General features: G+C 42.1%; 1 protein-coding gene and 1 pseudogene across 1 annotated transcript; one reads left to right on the plus strand and one right to left on the minus strand.

Moving 5' to 3' along the window:
• Nucleotides 1–5,812: 5,812 nt before the first annotated feature.
• LOC130590795 (uncharacterized) lies at nt 5,813–8,032 on the minus strand (annotated as a pseudogene).
• Nucleotides 8,033–10,614: 2,582 nt separating this feature from the next.
• LOC104906704 (uncharacterized) lies at nt 10,615–10,977 on the plus strand. Its single transcript, XM_010695496.2, has one exon. The coding sequence runs from the start codon at nt 10,615–10,617 to the stop codon at nt 10,975–10,977; it is 363 nt and encodes a 120-aa protein (XP_010693798.1).
• Nucleotides 10,978–13,382: the final 2,405 nt, after the last annotated feature.

Here is a 13,382-nt window from a genome sequence, read left to right on the forward strand (position 1 = left end):
GTCAGGAAGTCCTATCTTCCCCAAACACCCCCTACTTTGAGGTCAAATTAGGCTTGAAGCCTTTCCACAATTCATAGGGAGTCTTATCTAACTTCTTATGGGGAACTCGGTTAAGAATATAGCAAGCACAAAGAATAGCCTCACCCCACATGTTAATAGGCATACCTGAACTAATAAGCATTATATTCATGATATCCTTAAGAGTTCTATTTTTTCGCTTAGTTGTTCCATTGTATTCTAGGGTATAACGAGTTGTAACCTAATGAATAATCCCATTAGACTCACAAATTTCTTAAGGGAAACTCAATCATATCTCCACCCATATATGATCTCACCCTCTTAATCTTAAGGTCCAACTGGTTTTCAACTTCGGCTTTATATATTAGAAATTTCTCTTCAGCCTCATCCTTAGAAATCAATAAATAAACTTTAGTATAACGTGAAAATTCATCAACAAAAGTAATGTAATACTTCTTTCCTCCCCTACTCATAGAGTTCTTAAAGTCACCTAAGTCACTATGGACTAACTCTAACAAAGTAGACGAACGAGCGCTAGTGATAAAATCCTTATATGTCACTGAGTATCTGGTGCAGTTTTTGTAAAACTGCATCCGAAAATCAACAACAAAATTTTGGCAAACAAAATTTGATGCGGTCCTCAAAAAATCGCATCAGATTAATAAACTGCTGCGCTTTTTTATTAATCTGATGCGGTTTTTGGACCGCATCAAATTTTAAAATCCGCATGGCCCATTTCCCATACAAACCCCAGCCAACTCGTGGCCCATTTCACTCAACCCAAATAATCCCTCTCTCTCTCTCTCATTTTGCGACCCCCATTCACTCAACCCTAATAATCCCTATCTCTGATCCTCCTCTCTCCTTTCTCCTTTCTCCTCTCTTCTATCTCCTCCCTCCTCCCAACGCAGCGCCCATTTCATGAACACCACCACTACACATCCTCCTCTATGTCGTTCTCAAACACCAACGTCACCGCCAACACCACCGCCTCGTTCTCTTGTTCTCTCGTTGCTCAAACACCACCACCACACGTCCTCCTCTCTCTGTCGTTCTCGAACACCCATGCTACCGCCAACGTCAACACCAACGCAAAGCGACATCCTCGACAAAACGCCGACCACCACCCACACACAATAAGTGGTTTTTTCATTTTTTTGTTGGTTTTGTTAATTTTTGTGGTGATTATTTATCGTGTAATTTCATATTATTCTAGACCTGGGTTTAATTTCGTTTAATTTTCGTTTTTCGTATCTCGTTTTCCGTTTAATTCTCTATAATTTTAGATTTGTCTAATTACTTTATTTTTTTCATTTATGTAATTTATATCATTTATGTTTTGTAACTTCAGTATGCTATTTTTTTAGTTTAAATTTGTTTGTATAATTTTGAGTTATGAATTGTGGTTGGAATTGAATTGTTTTTTTTCTTTGGATTTTCGTTGTTGTGTTGGGTTTTCGACTTTTCATTGCTGTGTTGGATTTTCGTTCCTATAGTTCGTTAGTGATTTGTTTCCTGTTGCTGCGACTTTTTTTATTTTTTAAAAAAACACAAAATCTGATGCGGTCATCCTTTAAAATCGCATCAAATTCTCACCATTCTGATGCGGTTTTTGACCCCGTCAGTTTTTCTTGTTAGCGGATGCGGGCCCATCTAATGGGGACCAAAACCACATCCGTAAGCTCGATTTTGACCGCACCAGATGGGGGTTTTTCCACTAGTGGAGACACATTTTTGTTGAATGCTTCTACACACACTTCACATTTATCAAAAGAATTGTTGCTGAAGTCGGGAATAAGACTAAGATGTTTTAACCTTTTAATAGATTCAACATTCACATGAGCTAGTCTAGAATGCCATAAAGAAACAGACTCAACAATATAAACAGAAATAATAGAGTTCTTATTATCAATAACAACATCCAAAACAAAAAGTCCAGCATTACAAAAGTCATTACCCAATAAATACCATTTTTGGTTAATACAAGTTTATCAGATTGAAAAGCTAACTTGATCCCCACTTTGTTTAAAAGAGAACCAGAAATGAGATTTTGCGGGTGTCAGGAACATGCAAAACATTTTGCAACACAATGGCTTTCTCGAAAGTTAATTTCAAAAAAACCTTTTCTTTTCCCTTAATACTGTAGCAGAGCAACTAGAGGTAGGGTAGACACCAACTCCACTCTACATAGGGGAGATGATTACTAGTCTGGATGATGTGAAGAAGGACCGAAAACGACAATTTTCAGGAGCGTCCTACTATTGCATGTAAACATATTTTATTAGTAATGAACTAAAGGATATAACTTGCACGCATGATATTATTATGACTATATATGAAGTAATACTATACAGTATTTTGTTTTATTATTATGCCAAGCATTAATAATGGACCCAAGAGAGTTAATATTGGGGAGATAGTCTTATTTGGTATACACAATAGAGGCTAGAATCTGAGAAAGTTGTCCAAGACTTATATAGTGTAGATGTTGACTCATGACCCTACTATGAGAAAGAAGATGAGAGAGAAGGAATCCTTTGAAGTGGCCAAAAAGTGGATGTTTCTTCCACGTACTGTGGCGAAAACATTGGGGAATGGGAATGAGATGAGGAGGAAGCCAGATGTGAAACCATCTACAAATAGGAAGGACCCAAAACCTGCTTCTAGATACCATTTCTATGAAGGATCGTTTAGGGCTAAAGGTAGTATCAGTGCAGCAGAGACTTAGGCCACGAGTGACACCGACAAAGAGGAGACTACGCTTGGCAGGGGTGATCATTAGGGAAAGGACTGGCGCAGAAAAGACGGCTCGACAGACAGATGCTTTTGTGGGCAAGGGAGAAGAAAGGATGATGTTATAGAAAAAGAGAAAGACTCCTAGAAGTTCTAGATGGAAAAGGGAGAGATTTTTGCTCAAGGAAAGGAAGCGGGAGAATCTAAGGGAAAGAAAAGAAGAACTGATTGCAATAATGTACCCTTTCATATTATATTTTGCTTTTGAGTTCTTTTTTTTAATGTAAATTTTTTTCCTTTTATTAAGGCTTGCATGCCATATAATTATTTTGGGGTACTTATCAACTTATCTTTGATGTTATTATTTATTATTCAGCAAAATAAAATAAAAAATTTATTTAGACCAAGGTGAGCTGAAAATGTCGCAAAAATATATATTGACGCAGTTTATCATCCTAGCAAATGCCGGAAGAACGAAAGAGCGAATTGCATGACAGGGTAGTGCGCTAGACTCAATTAGGTGTGACTGGTGCACTGCGTTGCACTAGGCACAACGCCCATGCTTTGGACGTAGGTGCTTAAATTAATGTTTTTTTAGTAAGTTTATTTTAGACTCAAATGGAATGAAGGAGGTTTTAATGATTAAAAGGGAAGAACCTTGACTAAGGTTGCTTACATATCCAAATAGAAATCAGGCCGTACGTAGTTCATGCTTTAGAATTGGATTACTTTTACCAATCAATGAATTGGTTGTGTATTACACATAAAATTTCTTGAGTTGATCAAGATTGGTTAGATCGTGAAATTAAGTGACATCCATGTCTATAAGTTGGGCTTCACCTCCACATAGGATTGTTTTTACAATATATGAAACCAGTCCAAGTAGGTCTGAATTTACCTCGGGGATCTAAAACATTTTTTTAATGCCTTTAGCACTAAGTCACCCTCTTTTATGTTTTGAGGTTTGACCTACTTATTGAAAGATCGGGCCATACAATTTTGACAATTTTGCACATGATGCAAGGCAGCTAATTGTTGTACATCTAGCGTTGACACAGTCAGCTTCAGGGATTTGGCTTTCCTACTTAATTGGTAGGGATGGTATTTCTAATTCGATAGGTTGGACAACCTCTGCTCCCTAGATAAGAGAATAAGGTGTAGTGCTTGTGGATGCTTGAATGAAATTTTCAGTCATTTTCTGAATAATGACCTTAATAGTTTTGTTGGAAACCTCTACAACGTTGTTAGCTTGGGATCAATATGGAGCGCATCGTTGATGTTGGATGTTATATTTTGAGAGGCATTACTCGCATTCAGCCTGGAAATGGGTACGTTGGTCACTTATCATTTCGTGCGGGACTCCATAATGACAAATAATGGTCTTTTCTAAGAAGGCGGCTAGATGCTTGGCCGTCAACTTGGCATAGGATGCCCGCTTCTACCTACTTTTTGAAGTAGTCAATGGCCACTAGGATAAATTCATACACCCCTATACCAGGTGGTGTAATTTTTCCAATGATGTCGATTCCCCAAGTGGAGAATGGCGAAGGTGAGGTAAGGGTATACAATAGTGAAGAGGGGATGTGTTGTAAGTTAGCACATAGTTCGCATTTTGGACAAGTTTTGCCATAAAGCAAAATAATCTTTTTCCATTGTAATCTAGTAATATTCTAAGAGAATGATCTTTTGGGCTAACATGCGTCCGTTCATGTGCGTGCCACATATTCCACTATGGACTTGCTCCATGACTCCTAAGACTCCGAGTAAAACAAAGACTCTAAAGAACGACTACTAATCCAACATGAATTTGTATTCTCCTAACAGAACTAGGAGATTAATACTACCACTTTCCACGTCGATTTTTTACCATAGCTGCTTGAACAGTGGCTAGCATTGTATGTCGGACAGTGGTTGGCACTATATTGTGACCACCATGCACCACCTTGTAGCTTCCAAACTCGGACCATGTGCTTCACTAAACCTCCCTTGGCTGTCCCCCATACCTTTAGCAAGCAAAACCTCATGATCACCATTTAATGAGCTACTAGCAACCTCATCATTCCCTCCTTCTTGAGAAGGAATTACCCTCAATTCCGCCATGTCATCATCCCCTAGATAAGGTGATAAATCTCCCACATTGAAGCTCGTGGATACATTGCCAAATTCACTAGGTAGGTCAAGCTTGTAAGCACCCTCACCTAGCCTCCTTTCAACCACAAAAGGCCCTTCAGCTCGTGGCATGAGCTTGTGTTTTCTCTTTCCTGGAAACCTTTCCTTCCTTAGATGTATCCATACTAAATCCCCTGGTTGAAATTCATGCTGCTTTCTATTCTTATTAGCCCTCTTCTTATAAGCCTCGTTCATTTTCTCAATTGTGACTCGAACTTGCTTGTGTAGTTTAAGCATGTTAGCAGCATTTTCCCTTGCTTCCTTGTGTACATACTCATCCTTAGGTAAAGCAATGAGATCAATAGGCACATAGGGATTCACTCCATAAACCACTCGAATGGGATATACTTTGTAGTGCTTGTAGGTGTTCGATTATATGCAAACTCAGCATGACTAAGCTTGATATCCCAATCCTTACCAGTCTTGCTTACCAACCCTCGTAACAACACCCCAAGTGTCCTATTAGTAACTTCAGTTTGCCCATCTGTGTTGTGGATGATGATATGTGCTAAACAACAACTTTGTTCCCAACAATCTCCATAATGTACGCCAAAAATAGCTGAGGAACTTGTTATCCCTATCTGACATTATAGATCTAGGAACCCCATGTAGCTTCACAATCTCCCTAAAGTACAATCCAGCCACATTAATTGCATCATCCACCTTGTGACATGGTACGAAATGATCTACTACCACCATGATAGCATCTTTACCCCTTTGTGTGCGAGGCAAAGCAACCACAAAGTCCATGCTCACATCCTCCCAAGGTCTCTCTGGAACTGGTAGTGGACTATATTGTCCCTTATGAAAGGTACTCTTTGCTCTTTGACACACACCACACCTCGCCAAATGTGCTTGAACATCTCCTAGCATGCGTGGCCAAAAGAAATGCTCATGAAGCAAATCCAAAGTGCCCAGCCAAGCCTCCTCCATGCGCTTCTTTCACTAATAGACCCCTTATAGCACACTTAGGTACGCACAACTTATTGCCCTTGAATAAGTATCCCTCATTCACCATGTAGGCTCCTTGTGGCCCCTTCGAGCACTCCTTGAACAGCTCTTTAAAAGCTGGATCCTCCACATAATACTCCTTTATTATCTCGAATCCAAGGATTCTAGAATCAAGTAATATCAATAGGCTATGCCTCCTAGAAAACGCATCCGTCACAATATTAGCCTTTCCTGCCTTGTACTTAGCCACAAAGTTAAAAGATTGCATGAACTCCACCCACTTTGCGTGCCTAGCACTGCGCTTATGTTGTCCATGAATGAATTTCAAGGACTCGTGATCCGAATGCAAAACAAATGCTTGGGGACACAAATAGTGACTCCAATGATCCAAAGCTCTCACCATAGCATAGAACTCTTTATCATAAGTCGAATAATTTAACTTTCCACCTCCAAGTTTCTCACTAAAGTAGGCAATGGGACGCCCTTCTTGTATCAAAACTGCCCCAATTCCCTTGCCACTTGCATCACATTCTACCTCAAAGGGCTTAGTGAAATCTGGTAATGCTAAGATAGGAGCACTACACATTCTACTCTTCACCTCTTCAAACGCCTCTTGAGCTTGTTTAGTCCACTCAAATCCCCCTTTCTTAGTACATTCAGTGATGGGAGCCAACAATGTACTAAAGTTCTTAATGAACCTCCTATAGAATGAAGCTAAGCCATGGAAAGACCTTACCTCCGTCAATGTCTTTGGAATAGGCCATGACTTAATGGCTTCAACTTTAGATGGATCCACCTTGATGCCATGATCCGTCACAATGTAACCAAGGAAACTAATCTCTCCTTGCATGAAGGTGTTCCATCTTCCCAAAAAGTTTTTGTTTTCGTAGTACCTCAAACAACTCCCTTAGATGCTTCAAATGTGAATCCTTGTCTCTACTATACACCAAGATGTCATCCAAGTATACGACAATAAACCTCCCCAAAAAGGGCCTAAGTACTTCATTCATCAGCCTCATGAAGGTACTTGGCGCATTAGTGAGCCCAAATGGCATCACTAACCATTCATACAGCCCATGCTTAGTTTTGAACGCCGTCTTCCATTCATCCCCTTCCCTCATCCTTATTTGGTGGTAACCACTCCTAAGGTCTACCTTGGAAAATAATTTGGCGCCACATAACTCATCAAGCATGTCATCTAGCCTAGGGATTGGAAACCTATATTTGATAGTAATATTATTCACTGCCCTACTATCAATACACATTCTCCACGTTCCATCTTAGGCACCAACAATGTAGGCACATCACAAGGGCTCATGCTCTCCTTTACGTATCCCCTCTCCATTAACTCCCCTATCTGCCTTTGCAACTCCTTGGTCTCATCTGGATTGGCCCTGTATGAAGGCTTGTTTGGGATAGGTGCTCCTGGTATGAGGTCTATTTGATGTTCAATCCCTCTTATTGGTGGCAAACCAAGTGGTAAATCCTCCGAAAAAACATCCTCAAACTCCAATAATAACTTGGCTAATTTAGGACTCTTGCTTGTTAGCCCTTCCACCACTTCCTTGTTAAATAGCATGTAACAAGATTTGCCTTCGTCAATCTCCCTCTCCATCACCTTTCTTCCCACCAAAAGAGTCTTCTTTGGTTTGCTTGTTGTAGGAGGGTTGTGTCTTTTAGGGGGTAAAGGAATCAATTCCTTCTTCACTCCATCCTTCCTAATAGTGTACACATTATTTACCCCATTGTGCTTCGATTGCCTGTCGTATTGCCATGGCCTCCCTAGGAGTATATGGCACGCATCCATCTTCAAAACATTACACAAGATTTCGTCCCTATAGGACCCTATTTGGAACCCTACTAATGCTTGTATTCTCACAGAAGTGCCTTGCTCATCCAACCACCTTAGTTTGTAGGGACTAGGGTGTCGAGTAGTCTTCAGGCTCAACTTCCCCACCAACTCCTTAGATACAGCGTTAGTCATACTCCCTCCATCAATAATCAAGTTGCACAACTCTCCATTCACCCTACACTTGGTTCGGAAGATATTCTCCCTTTGCTCCGGTTGATTGGCTACTTGAATATGCATGACCCTCCCCAATATGAGGCTTCTCTCCTCTTCTGGACCGCACTTTTCAGCTTCTTCATCACTACTCTCCATTAGATCTACTTTTTTTCACTCCTCTCGTCCTCCTCATCAGTGAAGGCTTGGATGCCTATGGCTTGGATCTCCATTAGGGTAAGTGCCCTAGGGTTAGGACAATCCCTCTTGTAGTGGCCGTGTCCTTGACACTTGAAACACTTGATCTTGGAAAGATCACTACCTCCCACAGCCAATTGTTTCCCCTTGTCTCCTTCAAGTCCTCTAGGGTTAGGTGTTTTGACACTCGAACCCCCTTCTTTTGCTCCCCCATAGGTACCTTTGAACTTCGAACTACCACCCTTCTCATAGGTTGTACCCTTTCTCCTTCTTCCTATGCTTATCAAACTTCATGGCTAACTTGCATGCCTCGTCATAGTGATGTAGGGATGTACTTCAACCTTTCATAGATATCATTGTTAAGTCCTGCCAAAAACGCCCAATTTTTGCTCCTCCCTTTCCTCAATCTCGCATACAATGGCTAGTCTTTCGAACTCCTTGATGTAGTCTTCTACACTCCCAAACCCCTGCTTCAAAGTGCTCCACTTTACATACAAGGTTTGTTTAAAGTTGGTAGGGGCAAACTCCTCCTTAGGTGCGTTTTAAGCTTTGGCCAAGATTGAATCTTTCCTTTTCCATCCCTCCTTCTTTGAGCTTGAACACCCTCCAACCAAATCCAGCGTGTTTGGTTAGTTTAATTGGCAATTGAAAATTGCTTTTCCATCCGGCGTCTCTCTATACTCAAGAACTTTCAATGGATCTCTCCCACTCCATGTATAACTCAGGATCTAAAGTGTCATCAAAGTCATTGATGTCAATCTTCATCCCTCGATCACTCGCACCACCATCGTTCTTCCTCTCCTTGTCTTTGCCTAGCGTGCTTACGGTTAACGTGGCCAAGACTTGTTGCATGGTGTAAGTTGTGCTGAGCAACTCATTAATCCTTCTTGGTTGTTGTCTCCCATGATGAAGTCAACCACCAAAACCACCAAGATCCACCAAGAAATACCAAGAACCACCAAGAACCCCTCGAACGTTGCTCGAAAAAAACTGCTCGAACACTCCTTGTACTTCTAGGATCCTTCTTGGACCAAAGTCACCAACTTTGGCACGTCCAATTCCCTCAAAGTCACGCCTTTGCTCTGATACCAATTGATGTGTAACGTGGAGAAGTAATCTGACACCTTACAACTCAAAGATAAAGAATCAAAGAAGAATACTCTATTCCTTGAAACGTTTAGTTAAGATTCAAGAACTCGGTTCTTGGACCCTAAACTAAGGCTTAAAATTTGTTAGTATTGGAATACTCACAACACTCACAAACTCTTCGAAGATTTACTTGGAAACTCACAAGAAATCCCTCGGCAATTTGATCAAACAAGCAAACAAACTAGTCGCCAATTTGATGCATAAACTTTCTTTAAACTCTGGATATTATTTATTCTGGTAAAATAGTGTACAATCTAAGCTATTTATAGGAAGATAAAATAACCCAAATTAGGCTTAGAACACGTCTCTAAGTACTACACTCCTAACACCCTTGAGTCACGTAAAATCCCCCGTTTTAAGAACGTAGGAAAAACCATGACTCCTAAGACTCCAAGCAAAACAAAGACTCTAAAGAACGACTACTAATCCAACATGATTTAGTATTCTCCTAACAGAACTAGGAGATTAATACTACCACTTTCCACGTCAATCTTTTACCATAGCTGCTTGAACAGTGGCTAGCACTATATGCCGGACAGTGGTTGGCACTGTATTATGACCACCATGCACCACCTTGTAGCTTCCAAACTCGGACCATGTGCTTCACTAAACCTCCCTTGGCTGTCCCCCATACCTTTAGCAAGCAAAACCTCATGATCACCATTTGATGAGCTACTAGCAACCTCACCAGTGGCGCAAACAATACCGGTCATGGTACCCAGGAAATGGACGTTGGTCAGACATCATCGTAGCCAGTTATCACTGGGGCGATAGGAAACCCGTAGTTCAATTATCGGACGCCTGAAGAGCAGACTCCGAACAGTAACGTACCTTTTAACTTGGCTCAGCTGAGTCAATTCTATCCTGAACAGTTACAAATCGTAGCGTCCTTTATACAGATGCTAACTGGTAATCACCAACAAAGCACTCCACCCAATCAACAGCTTGGCGGAACCCGTAAGCGACCACTGGCTACGGCCGGTAGGAACGCTGACGGCACCCCGCTCCGAAAGATACAATCCTTGGGTAAAGAAGGACGTGAGATAGAGAGGAGGATAGACCGGTCTGACTATGAGGAAGCGATTTTGGAGACAGAGGAGTTGTACCATTCTGAAGAGGAGACTCAGGGTTACTCCCGCTGTGAGTACAGTGCCAGCGGTGCTAGTAACTACTCGGCAGGGGGTCACCTTCTTATTAAGCCTAAGCTATCTCCCTTCACTCCCGAAATATTGAACCATCCCATGACAAGAATCAAGATGTCGTCCTCTAAGTATGACGACACCTTTGATCCCGATGATCATGTGGCGGCTTATGAAGGCTATATGTTCCTTTACACATAGGTGGACGCCATCTGGTGCAAGGTCTTCCCGTCCACTCTGAACGGGATAGCTCAGATGTGGTTTAAAAGTCTCAAACCAGGTAGCATCTCTAGCTTCTCTCAGCTGTCATCCACATTCAGAACACACTTTGTAAGCAATAGGCGCCGTGAGCGTACTACTGGAGAATTACTTTCTGTCAAGCAAGGTGCAAATGAAAGTTTGAGGGATTACATTGGCCGTTTCAATGTCGAAGCGGTCTCGATTCCCCGACTGCAGCAGGATGTGGCCGTTTTAGCTCTGATGACGGGGCTTAAAGAGGGGTCGCCATTCCGGAACTACCTGGGCCGGAAATCTTATACATCTTTGGGTCCGGTCCTTGGCAAGGCTAATGACTACATCAGAGGAGAAGTGTTCGACAAGGCAGTAGGCAACCGTTAATCTGATAAGAAGGAAGATAAGTAGAAAAAAGAAAAGGTTTCGTGAGAGTGACCGCGGTCGAGATGAAAGAAGGCAGGAATCGAACATGGTCAAAAGAGGGAATGACCGAGAAAGAGAAAATGAGAGGTATGACCGCGATTGGAGGGACCGCGAGAAAAGAAACCAAAAGGGGGTGAAAGCAAGGAGAGATTTAATGCGTACACTCAACTCACCACCTCAAGAAGTCAGATTTTCCTAATGAACAAAGATATTGACAAATGGCAGCGTCCAAAACAGATGTTCCATAAGAACCGCGATAAGAGTAAGTGGTGTGATTTCCATGGGGATCGCGGCCATCTGATTGAAGATTGTCGGCATCTAAAAGACAATTTGGAGGATTTGATAAGAAGAGGTTACTTCAGCCAATACAAAGCTCAGACTAAAGAGGGAGATTTGATAAAGCCGGCAAGCCGTACTGTTCAGTCTCGGATTAGCGAGATCCATGTAATTAGCGGTGGTCCCATCCATGGAGGAAGTATAAATGGGAGGAAAGCAAGCTTGAAAGAATTCAGGCATCATGTCAACTTCAATGAAAGTCTGCCATGAAAGAAGACACCATCAATGTCTGCGATGTTATTTACTCTTGAGGACGTCAGGCATGTTGTCTATCCTCATGACGACCCTCTAAAGGTAAATTTGAAGATCTCAAACTGCCTCGTCCACATAATCTTGGTAGGAGGCAGTTCTGCAAACAGCTTGTACTTATCAACATTTGAGAAACTCATGATAGGACGCGAGTATTTGAAGCCGGTCAGATACTAGGTTATTGGATTCACATGAGCGTTGGTTGTACTAGAAGGATTAATCTCGCTCCCGCTGCGCATTGGAGAAAATGACGCGGCCAGAGATGTCATGGCTGAATTTCTGGTGGTGGATGTCCCGGGAGCGTACAACGCTATCATAGGGGGTCCCTTCCTTCATGACGTCCAAGGTGTCGTGTCAACCTACCATCTGACAATGCTGTATATGTCCAATGGCGAATTTACATCGAGATTGAAGGGTAATCAGGAGATGGCATGGTCATGTTACCGAACAGCACTCACACAGCCCGCCAGGAGATTCCCAATAGAAAATTTCGACCCGCCATCAAGAAAGCAAAGAAGGACCCAGAAAAAAGCCCAAGCTGAAGAGAAAGAAAACAATGAAGCAGATGAGGTGGAAACAGTCCAGCAGGGTAAAATAATCCCACTGGAAGATCTAGAATCCCAGCCAGAGGATGAGCCGAGACCAAAGCCAGATGGTGAAACTAGGCAAGAAATGCTGGAAGATGATCCTGCTAGAGCGGTCGCTGTCAGGATGGACATGGACCCAGAGGTCATGATCAACATGGTAACTCTCCTTCGAGAAAATGCTGACGTATTCGCATTATCGGCGGATGAGATGCCGAGAATAGACCCGACCGTGATGGTTCATCGTCTAAATGTCGATAGCGCAGTCCGCCCAATAAAGCAGAAGAAAAGGGCACTTTCAACCGAGAAGAACAAAGCAATCAAAGAGGAGGTGGAAAAATTGATAGTTGTCGACTTTATTGAACCATGCGACTATCCAGAATGGCTGGCGAACGTAATAATGGTTAAAAAAGCCAACGGCCAATGGCGCATGTGTGTGGACTTCACAAATTTGAATCGAGCATGCCCAAAGGATTGCTACCCTTTGCCAAGGATAGACCAGCTAGTAGACTCCACTAGCGGGCATGCCTTGCTGAGCTTTATGGACGCGTTCTCGGGGTATCATCAGATTAGTTTGCTGAAAGAAGACCGGAAGAAAACGGCATTCATTACAGATGGAGGTGTATACAATTACAAGGCAATGCCTTTTGGTTTGAGAAACGCTGGCGCGACCTATCAGAAGTTGATCGATAAGGTCTTCGCGGACCAGAAAGGACGCAACATAGAAGTATATGTGGATGATTCCATTGTGAAAAGTAAAACTGACCGTGAACACTTGGCGGATTTGGAAGAAACATTCAGCACGTTGAGAAAATACAAAATGAAGTTAAACCCAAAGAAATGTATCTTTGTCGTAAGAGCAGGAAAGTTCTTAGGGTTTATGGTCAGCAAAAGAGGCATTGATGCGAACCCAGACAAGGTTCAAGCAATCATGAAGCTCCCGAAGCCAAGAGGGGTCAAGGACATCCAGAGATTGACTGGAAGAATGGCTGCCTTGATAAGATTCATCTCAAAATCAGCTGATAAGGCTCTCCCATTTTTCACACTTCTAAGAGGAAATAAGAAGTTTGAATGGGGAGAGGAGCATAGTAAAGCCTTCTTGGCCGTCAAAGAACATATAACAAAACTGCCAACAATATCAAGGCCCGAGACTGGAGATACATTGCAGTTATATATCTCGATTTCGCCTAAAACTGT

Source organism: Beta vulgaris, chromosome 3, assembly GCF_026745355.1.
Source record: "Beta vulgaris subsp. vulgaris cultivar EL10 chromosome 3, EL10.2, whole genome shotgun sequence".
NCBI lineage: Eukaryota > Viridiplantae > Streptophyta > Magnoliopsida > Caryophyllales > Amaranthaceae > Beta > Beta vulgaris.

Bases quoted from the DNA above. Each gene is read 5' to 3' on its own strand.
- LOC104906704 (XM_010695496.2), top strand. From the start codon at position 10,615: ATGTGGTTTAAAAGTCTCAAACCAGGTAGCATCTCTAGCTTCTCTCAG.